This window comes from Lottia gigantea, assembly GCF_000327385.1.
Source record: "Lottia gigantea unplaced genomic scaffold LOTGIsca_5, whole genome shotgun sequence".
NCBI classification, from domain to species: domain Eukaryota; kingdom Metazoa; phylum Mollusca; class Gastropoda; family Lottiidae; genus Lottia; species Lottia gigantea.
Window position 1 is genome coordinate 2,953,506 of NW_008709715.1, and position 18,451 is coordinate 2,971,956.

At 32.5% G+C, this 18,451-nt stretch overlaps 3 protein-coding genes across 3 annotated transcripts; 1 reads left to right on the forward strand and 2 right to left on the reverse strand.

The window, feature by feature from the left end:
• Positions 1-2,129: 2,129 nt before the first annotated feature.
• Positions 2,130-2,850, reverse strand: LOTGIDRAFT_98364 (hypothetical protein; the record flags this gene model as incomplete). Its single annotated transcript, XM_009061935.1, has 2 exons — positions 2,130-2,275; positions 2,532-2,850. Coding segments are annotated over 2 exons (465 nt in total), but the record flags the coding sequence as incomplete, so codon positions are not given.
• Positions 2,851-7,717: 4,867 nt separating this feature from the next.
• Positions 7,718-8,879, reverse strand: LOTGIDRAFT_183135 (hypothetical protein). Its single transcript, XM_009061936.1, has 2 exons — positions 8,522-8,879; positions 7,718-8,279 (listed from the first exon to the last, which is right to left on the reverse strand). The coding sequence occupies exons 1-2, from the start codon at positions 8,862-8,864 to the stop codon at positions 8,044-8,046; spliced, it is 579 nt and encodes a 192-aa protein (XP_009060184.1). The 5' UTR covers positions 8,865-8,879; the 3' UTR covers positions 7,718-8,043.
• A 252-nt stretch (positions 8,880-9,131) lies between these two features.
• On the forward strand, positions 9,132-16,536 carry LOTGIDRAFT_154229 (hypothetical protein; the record flags this gene model as incomplete). Its single annotated transcript, XM_009061937.1, has 14 exons — positions 9,132-9,227; positions 9,784-9,816; positions 10,818-10,819; positions 11,214-11,321; positions 12,359-12,438; positions 12,798-12,894; positions 13,112-13,318; positions 13,555-13,604; positions 13,955-14,020; positions 14,671-14,796; positions 15,023-15,191; positions 15,534-15,597; positions 15,842-15,913; positions 16,378-16,536. The coding sequence occupies 14 exons, from the start codon at positions 9,132-9,134 to the stop codon at positions 16,534-16,536; spliced, it is 1,329 nt and encodes a 442-aa protein (XP_009060185.1).
• Between the last annotated feature and the right edge of the window lie 1,915 nt (positions 16,537-18,451).

Sequence of the window (18,451 nt, forward strand, 5' to 3'; positions counted from 1 at the left end):
AAATGAAATAAATGTAGTTTTACATACTATTTTCTGCACCATGTGGGCTAATAAAACGGACGTCAGTGGGAGGGTGACCTTGATTATTCCCACGTGATTTAGTGGGAGATTAACGTTGATTATACAGTACAATCTGAATCAAAGGGTGACTACTTTCTGACAAAATTTAGGAGAGTTGACAGAGAAATGGTATATTTTTTTTACAGAGATGGGACCTATGGCTATATAAACGTTAACCTTTCAATTGGAATTTGTATCATAATGATACTGGATAAGAAAATTATTCTAGCTGATTATAATGGTTGTATTAGAAGATCAAAAGGAAGTTTAATTGCTCATGGTGGTCCAGTGTCATTCTTAGACAGCCGAGGCTTCAACGGAAATTTTTTTTTTTAAGAATCTTCCAGAATTGGGGTTTATGGCCTATATATATTTTTTAGCTGATACAATTTCAGTTTATCAAACCCAAAATTGGACCTACAAATCTAAAATGTTAACTGGCATAATCCATGTGAAGCCTCAACATATTTCACACCCTATTTAACAAATAGAAAGTCAAGGAATGCGTCTTTGAAGGGTAGACGAGTAGGAACATTAAGAATTATTTTTGCATTTGAGAATTTATTTTTTGAATGCCACCTAATCCTTAGACTGCATCTGAAAAATGGACATGTACAGTCTGCAAAGTCATGCATTTATAATATGTGTACTGAAGATTACTTTTTAAGTTGGACATTTGCTGAAAAATTAAGTGGGCTGATAAATCAAAAGATACTATACAAACCAATGCCAGAATCAAACCTGGCACTTATCAAAAATATATCGCAAAAGATTGGATCCATTTACATAATTTGTTGCCATTGGATTTTACATGTGCTCCTTGCTTCTAAATGTCGTTCAAATCTTAGATTAGTATTTTAGAGTTATGAATTTGTAACTCAATCAAAATCCATATTACATGACAAGACACTGAGGTTTTGTCTGAATTCCACTGCCTGCTCATTATGTGTCTCTTTTTGTTTCTAATGCATCAAAGTAGCATGGTGACATGAGCAGGCCAATGAATTTCAATAATGCCAAGATATCAACATTCTTTCTGAGGATGTATCCTAAATTTTGTAATGATTTAAATATTTTCAACAAAGTAGGTAAATAGAGAATTCCTAAATACATATGTAAATGCCAAATATTTGTTTTATATCTACATATATAATTTGTTCGCATGCAATCCTCAGCTTATCTACACTTTTACTTCTCTTCATTCTACCACCACCAGCTATCTGCATCAAATCAAGGATAAAACAGCATTTAATGTAGCTTCTAGGCTAACGGGGGATGTTATCAATTCTGGCCACTGCTTATTTCTTGCTTTCGGCTCAAGTTGGAAACAGGAAATCTGCATGAACACCTATCAGATGAGATTCAAACTGCTGTGTAGTCCCACCCACCGCTGCATTCAGCTCAGTTACATATTTGTTCCATAGAATTTAGAATTTCAATCACATTGAAAATTGATCCTAATGATCAAATCTAAATGGATTTGCCAATAAACAAATACAGCATTTTCATTGAAGACACTGCTAACAGGAAAACAGCTTCTGTTCAGCAACTGCCTGGATCATGGAACAAACAGCAAGATTCACCACGGCTTAACATTTAACAGCTAACGGCTCAGTTATCGTACCCAAAAACTCAGCTCCTGAGAGGGGAGACAAGAAAAATAGTGTAATTAGTACATGAAAACAACATGTTTTATTAAATGACAGTCAAATGAAACTATTACGATTAAAAATGGTAAACAGCACAATCACATAAAATATAACACCCAAATACATTCAATACTTGTCAGGAAAATTTGTTGATATTTTACAAGAACATTCCAAAAATCGATTTATGTATTTTTCATACATTTCTTGAAAAATCAAATTAAAAACAGAAATACAAGACGAAAAAAAATGTTACCTCTTAATACTGAAAGGCAACTGTTCTATGAACAATTCTGTGGGTAATGAATAAAGCAATAGGAAACATGATGATCGATGAAAGTAATATTTCCAAGTAAAACCAACAGACAAAACAGCACTGTTGAAGATCATTTAGTTCTGAGCTCAATCACCATTTTGTTGAGGGGATTCTGACCTAGATCTAGCAGGTGATTTAGATGGTGATCTACTTCTAGATTTACTAGGACTTCTGGACCTGGACTTGCTTCGACTCCTGGATCGGCTTCGTGAGCGTGATCGACTGTAAGATCTTCGTCTTCTGGAATATCTATCTCGGGATCTTGATCTGGGAAAAAAAAAAAAAACATTGAATGCAAGAATATACTAGCAAACATAATATGTATACCATTATTTTTAAAACAGACTTTGCCAGGCTATGGCTCCATGCTTCACACGCTTAATTGAGGATATAAAACCATAATTACCTTCGACTGTTGTATCTGGATCTATATCCACCACCATCTCTACCCCAATCTCTTCCACCACCACCACCACCATAATAACCACCTCCACCATGATGGTGATAACCACCCCTTCTTCTACTATCATGACCCCTCTGATTTGTTGGTCTACCATATCTAGCCATTTGTACCCGCAAATCTCGACCATCCATCATTGCTCCATCCATGGAGTCCATTGCATCTTCTGCATCTCGTTTATCAAAAAATCTTACAAATGCAAATCCTCTACTCTCTTTGGTAATTCGATCACGAGGAATGTAAATATCACCAACATCACCGTATTTTTCAAAAGCTCTTTTTAGATCATCAGGTCTTGTTCGATAAGTTAAATTGTCAACTTTTAAAGAAACCATTCCATCAGTTGAAGGGGGTCCATTCCCTCTACTGTCCCTATCCCTGTCTCTATCACGATCACTATCTCGCCTGTAACTCATTTTTTACCCTTGAAATTATTAAAGAAGTTGAAAATTACAAATGGCGACTGAACATGGAACGTGTCTTCTCTTCTCAGGTTGTTCGTGTTTTATGCTTTGTCTTTCAGTGTTGACTAGACGCCCGATAGATCGTGACTTGGTTACGCGTAAAACTAGTACTTGGATACATTATAATTATTAACGTTGATAAAAACATATATAAGGACTACGATTATATACCACATAACACAAATCAAATCTTATTATCATCAAACATGCCTGTCATTAAAAACGCACATAAAACGAGTTATGCATACTTTAAAAGAAGTTAAATAATTCGAAGTTGAACTTTTAGACTAAGAATGTAGACTCGATTCTTAGGTCCTTACTATTGCCAACAAGACATACACCCACAAAAATCTAGAAATTGGGATGATCGAAGCCGCGTGTATTCTTCGGTTTAAGACCCGAGCCAACATAAGGTGCCAGAAGGTGCATATTTGTATTTTGGAAACCCCTGTATTCAGACACGAAACTTGGTGTGAGTGTTTGTTATCACCCAAGGTTGAGAATCAGAAGAATCGATAAATATTTAGTATGAGTTATTGCCCTTGTTCTTAAAATTTTTATCTTGTAAACACTAAAAGGCACGATTCTTGCCAAATTTTGATAAAATTTGGTAACATTATTCAGCATCGCCCCAAAAAGTTCAAAATAAGTGTATGACTGAAGGTTGAATTTTAATTCATACTGCCAATTTTTTTTTTTTATCAAAATCTAAGCTGTCAGTGGGCGAATCTTGCCTGGCAAGCTATCTTTTAGAGAAGCATCCATGAACTAGTGTGAATCAACACTTTATTTGGTGGCAACTAAGATAACACCTATATATATATATATACACAGTCTGTTTGAAATATTAACAGTGTATAGGCCTACAGTAAGTAAAGTAGGTTTTTTTATTGACGTTTTGAAACAAATTCAGCATGATCAAATAGATACATAGGTGTAAATAGCATATTTTAGAAATATAAGTTTATTAAATTACATCACAAGTTCCCAAAAAGGGGAAAACAATTAAAACTATATTATTGTCTTGTTATTTGACGTTTCGGCTTACGGCCTTCTTCAGAAACACCCAAAATAGTGTAACCTATTTTCGTGGATATAAGGATTCAACACCGAATTTCGTCAAAGTCTTTGATGTTTCCTCAGATATTCTACAAAATAATTAAAATTGGTTTATTTCGATTTTCTTTAAGAATCATTCACTTTGACCCATATTTTATGAGCAACCAACTCGGCAACGGCGGCAGAATGCGTCACCTATTTTCGTATACAATGTTTGATCTATAAATAAGTCTAGAAAAACACGTTGTATGGATACCGGGTGGCATAATTAACTTCTCTTAGTATTTATCTTTAAAATCAATTCATTATAACTAGTGACAATTCCTTCAAAGAACCACGATTTTAAAATAAAATAGTGACTGACAAAATAAGATACGTAGCGTGATTTATTGCTAAAAGTCACTGAAACAACATAAGAATATGGTCCACTTTGTGTTCCATAGAAATTTTCTGCTGACACGGAATCCGCTAATTGATCACGTGACTTCATTCGTTGGACTACATTCTAGCAGACGACACTTGGAATTCATGGAGGGTCATGGAAGCCTGTCATGGAAGATTTGAAGTCCGTAGTTAATGCTTATTTACTCATTTAAAGTTGCTTTTTGATTATAATAATTGTATACTTTGGTACTTTTTTCTGTAGTTGGGAGTCGGTGATCTTGGTTCATCCAATCCCTACCAATTAATTCTACCTCACCCGTCACTCCGTCAGTGAGTTTGTCACTCCGTCAATGAGTTCGCTACTCACGTCTACACTGTAATTGAGCTACATATGGTCACACTTGAAGTCAAAAACCGTGAAATCTAAGTCAAAGTCAGAATAGGTTTCTGCAGCTTTAACTTTATTTGGACCATTAATGTATAGATAGTTCAAAATATAACACTTAATCGGTATGGACCAAAACTATCCTTTTTTGGAACTGCAACTATTGTATTTTTTTTAACGGCAGTTTCCATACTTCAGGATATTCTGACAACATTATGCGGTGGGTTAATCCAGAAAATATTCACCCTAGTCAATTAGGACAAAGGGCATTGTTCCAAAATGACGACTGGTTAGTACCTACGCAGAACATGCCAACAATATATTGATCAGAGTGAAAGCTTTTAAAAGGGTAGCCTACGTAGGTTAATGCACACCGATGTCTTGAAGCATTACCGAAATTAAGTTGCTTAAGTATATGTCCGAATGAGATTGAAAAGTTCATTATTCTGTCAAAAGACGAACATGTACGAACATTTCTCTCATCCCGAGCAATCACCAAACAAGATGGCAGGCTAACAGATGCCGTAAGTCTAATGGTGCTCTTAACCCATGGGCGCAGATCACGGGGGGAGGGGCGTAAAAATTATAGGAAAACCTGGAGGGGACATGATATCCTGTGCCCCCCCTCCCACAAATGGTGAAGCTTAGTTGAATAGAATTTCTGTAATGGAAGTAAAATAGGCACAATTTGGCATCCGAGAACATCAAAGTGCCGAAATTTTGCGCCTGCGGCGCACTATTGGAACAATTTATGGGTGAGAGATAGGCAGACCATTCCTTCGTTTTGGGACCCATCTCCAATCACAGAAGCGTCGTTACGAAGGGGCACACATAGCGAATTTTATCGTGCGCATATTTTCGTCGAGCATATCATGTGATCAGTACAAATGGGGACCGCAACTGAGAGGACTTGATTGGTTATAGATCACCCAAGTGAAAATTGAAGTTTTTAATTCAAAACTAATTTTCTCCTAGGTCGTGGGCACCCGCTGGATGACTGAAAAATTCAGTAACATGCAAGAAGGTGCCTTTCTTTCTATAATATTTCTGAGAGCTATAAAGATACGGTGTCACCAGCTCAACTGAAACGTCCTCATGTCGCTATACTCTGCAATCGAATTCGCACCTTCGGTACGACCCCCTTTGAATAAATCCTGCGTACGCCACTGGCATACTAGACTAGTGTTCCGACCAGGCGTCGGACGCAGCCAACGCTTCCGCACCTAATTTCATATCACGAGGCGCGCGGTTTTGTACCATATTTGGATTGTGACGTCATCAATGTCGTCACCCAAGGTCGTCTTCATCAAAACCCGTGGTAGTAAATATATGTCGGCCTGCACTGTACGATAAATCTACATGTGACTACTGCGAAAGAGACGTGAAAGAAAACCTCTGGGAATCCATAAATCTTTGGATAATCTTCAAAAGTAGACCTGATGGTAGAAACACTCGAACGCGGATTAGAACTCAGACGGGGACGTTGACGCCAACACAGAAGCTTTATGGAAAAGTGGCCTTATGGTGTGAAAACGATTATCTTACGCTTGTGACGCGTTTATTTGAGATGATTTCATATCTGATTTACTTTTATATATATATATATATAGGCTATATATACAATTCACAATATTTTCTATTAAAAATACTAATGGCTTAATCAATATCCTTAAAGAAAAAGTTAATGTTATTTTGGTAGGCTACGTTCATTGTTGAAAAGCAAATAATGCATATATAATCTCAAGTTTGGTGGCTCGCAAAGAATATGTGCCTCATGAGAGAACAAATTTTGTTGAAAAAAGCAAGAGATCGTGTTTCACTCATTACTTTGCAACTCCGAAGACAATTATGGTTTGTTTCTCAAAGGGACAGATTCGCTATTTTCGGGGAATGATTTAGGTCTTGAATATTATGTAAATAAGTCTTCAGAAGTACAAGAAATGTATGTATTAAACATACCTCTAGCTATGTATTTCGCTTTCTATTTCTATAAATCTTTTCTATACATGGCGGTGTTTCAAGAAAAGACGATTTGTCCGTTTAAATTTCAAACACGGATAATTCTGGACACATGGATTAGAAGCCTCAAATATCGACGGTCAGCTTCGAACACACTATTACTGATCAGCTTAGCTAAAAATTCCGGTTTCTGAGACTGGGGTACCATTGGTCAAAGGGATGGCGAACGTGTCCCTTTGTGAGAATTTTTTTTATTATCACGAACGTTTAGATCGTACCTTAGGTCTGAGATCTTGTCGATATAAACCTACACACCCAATCTTTTGAGATTTTAACAAAAACTGTGATCTCATTCACTTAACAGGCCACTTTACATATACTTTTGGTATATCAAGGTCTTTAGCTCAGGAAAGATTTGTCAAATTGTGCCCAATTGGGAGTTAAGTTTGAACTAGCTTGGATATCATCCTATACAGTTTAAAAAAAAAACAGACCAAAAATGTTGCTTTCAGTGTGATCGAACAGGAGTAAGAGCAACATACGCCCACATTACAATGTGTACATATAAAACAAGTTATATCCCAAAAATTTGTTTTGGATCAAAAGCTTACATGGTATTGCAAGAAAATTTTGTTCTAAAGTGATTTAGTTGGAGCTATTTATAGGTCAAACAGTAGGAAAACAGCATCCTAAAAGATCTTAATGGTTCCTATATAGCCTACAGGTCACCAAAACATATGCCCATCTAATATTAGATGTATAAAATCAAAACTGATCCAATTCCCTAAAGCTGAAAGAACAAAAACTGCATGTCAGCTGCTTTCAGGAAACACTGCTAGCCGGAAACTGTTACAATACAGGTACTGCTCAGTACAGGTGAACAGGCTACAAACTGCAAGCAGTGGTCACTCTAACTCTTAGTCAGCAAACAGCTCAATAACCCGAAACTCAGCTCCTGATAGGGAGACAAGAAAATAAATATAGGTTAATAAATGTAAATTTATTAGACATTAAAATCTTTTAAATTCAAAACTGATGGATTTTAAAAAACTGAATGATAGCAATCAAAAGGATTCTCATAAATGGATGCAAGTGTAACTAGCATTCAAGATTGCTCACAAATAAAAACTGTTTGTCTATAATTATTTACATGATGGAGAGATAAAGACATCTACCATGGAAATGATAGTAACCTTTTATAACTGTACTAGGTTTCCTAGAGTTAATGTCAGCAGCACAGGTTATCTCTCCATTGTCTTAAAAACCCAGCCAATAACACTGGTGTCGTAGCACTAAATTGAACACCCCTTTTAATCTGCTTCCTGCTGTGCATCACCCGGTGATCCTCCTCCATTTGCTTGCGGTGATTTCGATGGTGATCTTGATCTCGATTTTCTAGGTTCACTTGCTGATCTGCTTCTTGAACGAGTTGGGCTTCTTGATTTTGATCTACTCCTTGATCGACTGCGAGATTTTGATCTACTGTAGGATCTTGATCTTCGTCTTCTTGAATGTCTGTCCCTTGATCTGGACCTGAAATATATTACTCGAAATGATAATGGTTGTCATGTAAATGATTCATTCATTAAATAAAATGTGATCATAATAGTGAGCATATTCAATAGGCCTACATCTTATTAGCATAGTATGCATGAGAGAGCATGGTGAGCTATCTTTTGTACTACAGTGTACTGATATAATGTAATACAACAAGATACAAAGAAAGATGACCTACTAACCTAGATCTACGCCTATCTCTATCGTGTCGATGATAGCCTCCTCCTCCACCATGATAGTTGTTTCGTCTGTTATCGTATCTTCGATTATCATATCTTTGATTTGTCGGTCTACCATATCTTGCCATCTGAACTCTCAATTCTCTTCCATCCATCATCGAAGCATCCATTTCGTCCATTGCATCTTCGGCGTCCCTTTTGTCGTAGAACCGTATGAACGCGAACCCTCGACTCTCCTTTGTAAATCGATCGCGTGGTATGTAAACATCTCCAACATCTCCAAATTTCTCGAAGGCCCGTCGAAGATCTTCAGGTCGAGTTCTGTATGTTAAATTGTCCACCTTCAAAGATGTCATTCCTTCTGTATTTGGGGGCCCTCTACTGCCGTAACTCATTTTCAGACTAAAACCAGTAAACTTTCAAGAGTATTTCACCTCCTCTATCGAAACTGTAAACCGCACTGAATGAAGAAGAGAGGCGTGCCTGCTTTATTCCCGTGAAATTTAGTTGACATTGATTGGTCAATCAGAACGTTTTCCCGCGTTTCTGAAATATCTTAACCAATCAGCATCTGATATTTTCCGGTAAATAATGTATTCATTACGGAAACTGGCGGAAACCCACGTGATGATTCCTTGTCATGTGATTGTAAACTGAACAAGATGGCTGTCTGTGATGTTCGGTTTTACAATATTATAATCTTAGGATTATCTTTTATGTTCATTTTCACAGCTTTTCAAACATGTTCAATGATAGAGGTAAATTATTGTTTTTAATTTACATTGAAATGTATATACTTCTATGTGTCTGTGGCTGACATACAGAAAATTGTCTTTTTTGTAGAATGTTTTCCAAAATATTAAGTCAAAAGACTGTCAAAGAGCCGTAATTTTATTGGAATAAATATAACAACAAGGCTAAACGCTAAAAACTTCAAATGAAATCATTGACATTTCATGTGTGTGTTTTGTAGTTATTTATTTGTGTACTATGTAAGGTGATGTCAACTAGTCGGCACTACATAAAGAAAGAAAGTGTGTAAGTAGGTTAATATTCTATATATTGACCTTTATTCACTAACCTGACCCAAATATCAGGCCAATTGTCTTTACAATAATAGGTAAAAACAAAATTTACAAATAATTTTTAATGAGAATATGAATATCTGTATCAATTACTACTCCTGTCAATTATTCATGGGGCAATATAAATACATATACATGTAACTAAGGTCTTGCTTATTTCTTTTAGTGTTTATGACCGATTATAAAGATGTATCATTTCCAACTGACCTCTTTGTTTTCTTTATTTCAGGCTTCAACCTTAATAGTTTGGACTATTGCCACTGTTAGCTTTAACAAAGAACAATGATGTCAAATATTTGGCTACTATATCCCATTAAATTGAGAAACTATAGTGATCAGATTCATGTCTGTCAATTTGTTCATTAACACCTTTTCAATTGACATTTTTAATCTTTTCATCTTTTAAAAGCTGTAATAGGATTAAAACATAAGGGGATTATTACTAGCTAATAGTCATTTATTATGTAATTAAATATGTGATGTCTGAGTGCATATCACACTTGTCCAATTATACCTTAATTAACTTTTCCCTTCCAACAAGATAACAAAGAATGCAACAAATTCTCAATATGAATTAGTACCATCAAACTACATGTATTACATAATATGTTGAATTGAACTAGATATATGATAAACTGATTTACAAGATAAAAAAAAAAGATATGATAGACTGATAGAAGAACATAAGTAAATGTATATGATATCATTTCAACTATAGTAGATGATAAATAAAACAATAAATGATAGCATCCAAATGACTTTTTATGATTTGTGATGTAGCCTACTGTTGTATAACTTTTTCATTTCTGTTACAGCTAGTACTTATTATTATGCTAATTAACAATCAAAAGAATCAACGTTTGTTTTGGTATTCTATGAGAAATAATATATTATAATAATGATCAGATTTTATTTCTCAAGCAATTTCTTTGAATCTATGTTGGTTTATAAGTATTTATACACCCATATCTCTCTATGTGGACAAATATTTTCGTCACCTATGTACATGTCTTATTATTTCTAATTTCAGAAAACTGTGTTAGATAGCGCCAAAAGAGATATTGAAGAGAAAAATGGAACATTTTCAGGAGATGGATATACCAGGTTATTATTTTATTCTATTTTACAAGCTCCAGCAAGATCACTTGCATTTTACCTATTACTTTATACCACAATGCACAGTCTTGAATGCCTTTAAGAATTTCTAGTACATATAAAGTGTTTTAAGAGATACTCAGCTATATAAGTGATGCTCTCCTATAGAAGTGATGCTCTCCTATAGAAGTGTTGGTGGAAAGAGTTGTCAATGTTTTTGAATTTGAAATGAAATGGTCACTTTCTGTCTGTCTGTTTCAAATTCATGTCAGCTTAACTCTGCATCATTGACAAGGGAAACAATGTTGAAAATTCTTCTTGATCAAGCAAGAATATAATTAGTTCAACCAAACATTGTCGCTCAGATTTGAGACTGTGAAGTACAAAAAGCTTGTACATAACCATTTTTATTTTGATTCTGAACACATGTATGATACTTGTGAATATTATGTTAAAACTCTCTCAATTCTAAAAGAAATTCTCTGACTAAAAACTTGTTATAACAGATATTCTTCTACAGTAAAACAGTTATTTTATGTAATTCAATGTTATATTTCGTTTCAGTTTGGGGATTATATACGCTGTGTTTTCAGCTTCTAATTGGGCAGCCCCATCATTCGTTAACTTTGCTGGAGCAAAACTATCCATGTTGCTCGGAGCTTCATTATACTTGTAAGTATGATAGAAAATTCAGACAAAATTGCCTTTCTCATATATTTATATTTCTGTATATGTTATAATGTATTTATATACATTTAATGGTAATATCATGGTATTTATATACATGTAATGGTAATATCATGGTATTGATATACATGTAATGGTAATGTAATCCTATTTATATACATGTAATGGTAATATAATGCTATTTATATACATGTAATGGTAGTGTAATGTTATTTAGATACATGTAATGATAATATAATGCTATTTATATACATGTAATGGTAATGTAATCCTATTTATATACATGTAATGGTAATATAATGCTATTTATATACATGTAATGGTAATGTAATCCTATTTATATACATGTAATGGTAATATCATGGTATTTATATACATGTAATGGTAATGTAATCCTATTTATATACATGTAATGGTAATATAATGCTATTTATATACATGTAATGGTAATGTAATCCTATTTATAGACATGTAATGGTAATATAATGCTATTGATATACATGTAATAGTAATGTAATCCTATTTATATACATGTAATGATAATATAATGCTATGTATATACATGTAATGGTAATATAATGCTATTTATATACATGTAATGGTAATGTAATCCTATTTATATACATGTAATGGTAATATAATGCTATTTATATACATGTAATGGTAATGTAATCCTATTTATAGACATGTAATGGTAATATAATGCTATTGATATACATGTAATGGTAATATAATGCTATTTATATACATGTAATGGTAATGTAATCCTATTTATAGACATGTAATGGTAATATAATGCTATTGATATACATGTAATAGTAATGTAATCCTATTTATATACATGTAATGGTAATATAATGCTATTTATATACATGTAATGGTTATATAATGCTATTTATATACATGTAATGGTAATATAATGCTATTGATATACATATAATGGTAATGTAATCCTATTTATATACATGTAATGGTAATGTAATCCTATTTATATACATGTAATGTTGTATTTTATATTTCAGTTTGTTTATTTTGTCCTTCTTGAAACCTATGACATGGGCTTTATATCTTGGATCTGTTTTAGTGGGCTTCGGAGCAGCTAGTAAGTAATTGCCTAAATCTGTGTTTAATGTTGAGAAAATTTTAAGAAGGTAGAATTGTTCATAAAAGACTATGGACTCTGATATCAAATAAATTCATTAAACCTATCAAATATAATTTGAAGCATCTATCAAAGTAGTAGACCTCAGAATGAAATCAGGAAACAACACATTTAATATCAAATTGACTGATTGAGTTTATCATGGTGTTTGAATTACTGGTAGGATGATATAAATCACTTGATATTTTTACATGAATCACTTTGATAAAAAATGATAAAACATTAAAAACTAAATCTAAATTGCATAAAAAATATCTGGTTTCAACAACCCTTATCTGAATTTTGTATTTTAATTCTAGTTTTGTGGACTGGTCAAGGTAATTTCCTTACAGTGAACTCTGATTCTGAAACAATTTCTAGAAATAGTGGAATATTTTGGGCTCTACTACAATGCAGGTAGGTCAAACATTTTACGAATGTTTCTTTTAATCAAAACTATCATACATTACAGATTCTCAGGTCTTATTTTGGAATATTGTTGATAACTATAACGGGATAAAGATGAAGCCATTGATGCAAACATTTGTAAAATTTTGATATTTTTGACAATTATTTGCAAATGATTTTTTTGATGTATAAGATATAAATGCCTGTATTTAATTTTTCATTTCAGTTTATTATTTGGCAACATGTACTCGTATTTTGTATTTAAAGGAAGTTCAGAGATATCAGCAGATCAGAGAACTAATTTATTTCTGGGTTTATGTGGTGCAGCTGTATTGGGCTTATTATGTTTATTATTATTAAGAAAAAAGATTCCTAGTAACAGAAGATTTGAAGGTTCTACAGATAACGAAGCTTCTGTTAATCTTAATTCTAGGTTAGTTGAAGACACTTTTCTACAAAAAGTGTGTCAGAAATCTTGAAAAAAAACTTTATCCTTCAAGACTGTAAGAAATTGGTCACATTATTGTTTCTGTATCTCTTTTTTGGTTGAAATTCAGAATTTCAGATGTCCTGATAATACACTGCAAGATAACCTCTTTTCTCACAGTCACCTCGACAATTGGAAGATCCAATGTCAGACTTTTAAAAATGTTTTCTGCTATATTTCAGTGAAGCTTCCACATCATCTCAGTCTAGTCCATCAGCTTTAGAGGGTTTAAGTAAGTTTTCTTTTTTCAAACAAAATAAGTATGCAAGATAAAGATGAACAAATTGACTGTTGAAATATTATGCATTTAGTTGTTTTAGAGCACTTCTAGTGACAGAGCTGACCATTATCTTCTGAAATGAAAGAAATCCTCTCTCTTTTCAGCTTTGACTCCTTCTTTCTGCAACATGCTTCTAAAAATGAAATTTTCTTTCAAATTTTGAAATAACCTCTAAAGCAAGTATTTTTGTTGAACACTGTACTGACATTATGGACAATACTTATAAAAACTAATATAATAACAAAGTAGAGAATGATAAAATATTTACTATAAATAATGGATGTTTGTATTGTTATTTACAGAAACAGCCTTCAGGTTGGCAAAAACCAGGGAGATGATATTATTAAGTTTTACTTTTGCCTATACAGGTTAGTTGTACAATTTTTGTACAGGGGCCTGTTTCACGAATACCTAACTATTACTTAATGATTTTAGTCTTTTAGTTATTTGTTTGATCAATCACTAAACCAGATTTTAAATATAGCTTTATCAACCAATCAATTTATTGTATTTCTTGAGTATTATCTTAGGTAAAATTTTGTGAAATTGTCCCCTGATATGTATGTTGCCCTGCAATTTAAATCTTTGTGAAATCGTGTATTCTTAATCATATCATTATGTTATTATTGCATGTAATTAAGAGTTTTAACCAATCACAAATATCCATGTATGTACAGTCTGGATAAAGAAAAAAACAACTTTTTGACCTTTCTTAAACGGTCACTCAATGGAATTCTGTTGGTAATTCTCTGAAATAATTATGGACATGAGAGACAAATTGGTATGTTTGCAAGTAATTAGAACATCTCTACTTTCTATTCATATAAGTATTAGCATTTTCATTTTCATAAATGAAAATAAGGGAATCCATCTTAAAAGAAAAGATCTATGCTATGATGTAGATTCCATGTTGAAATATTTGAGCAATTTATATATGTTTTGTTCCTTGGTCTGGAACTGAACTTTTTTACGACTTTTCATCTCAGTGAATATTGTATTTTATATGTTTTATTTCTAGGTCTAGAACTGACTTTTTTTAGTGGTGTATATGGAGCCTGTATATCACATAATTTACATTATGGTGCCAATAGAAATGGTTTAGTAGGTTTATCAGGAATGTTTATCGGTGTTGGTGCCATTTTAGGTAATAATGTTTTTCCTTCTCTTATTTCAGTGGTAGATCTCTAGTTCCTATTCCTGATATAGAAACAGGGTTTGGATGAAACCCTTCTATAAAAGCAGAATGCTTTTGAATTTCTCATGCAACAAAATGATTTTATTTGATTATAGATCAATATAACATATAATATTTAATGTTTGATCCCAACTCAAGATTTGATTAAAGTTTGTTTTTTTTTGTATGATTTTAGGGGGTGGAATATTTGGCATATTTGGTAAAAAAACCAATAAGTATGGTCGTGATCCAGTGGTAATAATGGGTTATTTAAGTCATATGATAGCATTCTACCTCATCTATATTAATATACCTGAAAATTCTCCTCTAGTTGATACTGAACTACCTACTTTTATAGAATCTAAGTAAGTGTAAAGAATTTTGGCACTTTAACATATGCAATAGACAATGTAAAGATTATCAAAAACAACAGACTTTCTTATAACTGTAATTATTCATGGGCATCTGAACTTAATTGATCATTCTAAATTCTAAACTATTGATTTAAAAATGAAATGGTATTTAACCTACTACTTTTTTGCACTTTGCTGGACTAATAAAGACAACAAATGAATTATATTGACATAATAATCATTTGTCTTGATCTATTTCAGAAATACTTGTAAAAGTTTTTATAATAAAAAGTATATGACTTATTTCTTTCCTCATATTTGATAGTTAGTGAGTATAATAAATTTTTATTTCAGTGATAAATTGGCATTATTTTGTAGTTTTTTGTTAGGATTTGCTGACAGTTGTTTTAATACTCAGGTAAGATAAATATTCAAATGTAGAATTATATATTATAGACTTAAAGTAATTTATATTTTGTATTTTAGTTATAATTTATAGATAATTTGAATATCAATGATATCTTATATTCTGTTATTGAATTATGATTTTTTAGCACCAATTGTATTGTGTATTCTATATTTTAATTTGAAATATTTTGAACATTAATTTAAAACTCATATTGTGTATTTTAATTATAAATTATAAATTTCATATCTTTCAGTTATATTCAATATTAGGTTTTATGTATCCTGATGATAGTTCAGCAGCCTTTGCTCTGTTTAAATTTGTTCAGGTAACTATGTTTTCTTTATGTGGTAATGACTCTTGGCAGCTTGATTTGATATATCATTGCAAATTTGTGGCCACTATTCAACAGAACGGGGAAGGTTCATTAAATTGATGCAGGAGGTGAATTGGCATGTTAATTTAACCTACAAATACAATGGTAGCAGAGCAGTAGGTGAATAATGATTTGTTGTAGATCTGCTACATCAGTTGCCATGGAAACAAATTTGGTTCTGACTTAAAACCAGTTGGTCATTGGCTCAATTCCTTCAATTTAGATCTCTCAGGCTGTGACCAATGCTTTTACTCAGACAATTCTTTACCACTAGAGCTAGCTTTGACTGTAGACCAGCACTAGGATTTTTTAGATGTATAATAGCATGGATAATTTATATCCATCCAATATCCATCCAGTTTTTAGATATATTTCTAGACTTTAAGAAATTAATTTGATATATTTTGTTCTTTCAGTCTGTATCAACAGCTATAGGTTTCTACTATAGTTTAGCTTTACATTTAGAATGGCAGTTATTGATACTAGTTATAACAGGGACTATTGGTACACTCACTTTTAATATTATAGAATGGGAAAATAATGCAGGGACCAGAGAAGGCTATCAAACTATATGACTTGTTCCCAAGGTGTGTAATTTAAAACCTATTCGAAACCACTTCTTGAAATTATGTTTCTATTGCTAGTCAATTATCTAAACCACTTGTTTTATTAGAACTCTTGATATTTGGTGTCATTATTTTCATCGGGTTACTTCACTCATATCATGATCTGAAGACATTTTATAAGGAATACATGTTGACAACCAATCCATGCTCTTATTCTTATGAGAAATTTTGGGATACCCATCCATGAATTTGACTTGTAGCCTAGTGTAAACAATTGGATAGGTTTTGTGTGAATCATGATGGAAATCAAACAGATGTAAGATTTGCAATGAGTGAAGTATTACACAGAAAATAAATAAAATAGCAATATCTAGAGCTATTGATATATATTAATATTGAACAAAGAAATCTTTTGTTTAAAAAGAAATAATTACAATCAAAATATACAAAAGCATCAGGGTTTTCTGAAGAGTTTTGCTTCAAATTTGTCTTTAAATTTGTTTCTTTCAAGTCACAAACTGTATTTCTACGGTTATCAAATCAGATGGGCTCATCCTCTGACTGGACAGTGGAAATAGTCAATGATAAAATCTTCTTGATAAGATACATGCTTCATGGTAGAAAGAGATTCTGTCCTTCAACAAAAACACTGAATTTGAATAATTTTAGATATACATATCAACTAATGTTACATTATGTCTGTGATATAATTATAATGATTTTTCATGTTGTCTATACAGATACTATTATAGTTGTGATGTAAATTCGTAACTTTTGTTACTCATGACTACCTCATGCACATTTCACCCTTTGAATACTGAGTATGAATAGAATAAATAAAACCCAAGTTCTATAACTTATAACATGTCATGTTAAAGCTTTATCACATCTCTTGGTAAAACTTGAGAATAATGCATGTAATTATTTGGCCTTATTACTTTTTGAAATCTTAACTTAAAATGATTTTAGTGTTCCAGTCATGTGATTGGTCAAGCACTAAAATTGACTTTTATTATCCAATCAGATAACTGTATTTCTTAAAATCTGGATTTTTATCTTTGTTAAGTTTTTATGAATAAGGCCCCTGTAGAGCAGCCTCTCTTGTGGAAAGGGTTGAATAGAAACAACATATCAAGAATAAAAATGTGTTTATTATGGTTGGTTTCTTTACTAATATTCTATTTTTGTGTATAGTTGACTTATTATTTGTTTTTAATTTAATGTGTAACAACTGTATGAGATAATTCTGCCATAGAGTAATGACAGTTTAAACTGACACAGTAAGTTATGAAGTGCAGGGTAACAGAGTGTCAAATACTTAATCTTAATAGTGCTAAAAGATAGGTGAAATTGAACTGGTTGACTAAATGCTTTTCAACATAGCTGCAAAACAATCCCATTTGCCAAACAATAATTTAACATCGATTTATAGGACTTAATTGAGCTATCTATGAACCTTGTATTGTGTGTTGATAATATTTTAGGTAAATGTTGGCCAAACAGAAAATACTGATCATAATTTTATTGAATTGTATGAAACCCAGGTATAGATGTTTAAAGTACATTTTTCTTGTCGGGGCTGTTGGGTTCACCATATACCAGTCCTAGACATGATAATTTTACCCACAGCTTTACAATTCTACCTTGCTTCACTCATTTATTTTTGAAAATGCTTGCTTGCTGCTTGAAGTAAAAAATATGGTACCTCCCCAGTGCTCCTTGGTTCTGCCTATCCTTATGCTTTAGATATTTTAAACATTATTGTTTTATTCAGAAACAATTTTGGCTAAAAAACTATATATTTTTGTATATAGTGCTCAATTTTTTTCTAAAAAGGCTTGCCAAATTAGACACTTGAAGTTTCCCAGTCAATATTGACAGTTCACCATTTTTTTAGATGATTGCTGGAGGACCATACCCCAAC

What these genes read in the sequence shown, in the direction of transcription:
- LOTGIDRAFT_183135 (XM_009061936.1), bottom strand. Translation starts at nt 8,864, where the DNA reads ATGAGTTACGGCAGTAGAGGGCCCCCAAATACAGAAGGAATGACATCT. An exon ending in CAGACGAAACAACTATCATG is followed by an intron (nt 8,280 to 8,521) that starts GTGGAGGAGGAG and finishes TATCATTTCGAG; the next exon opens with TAATATATTTCAGGTCCAGA.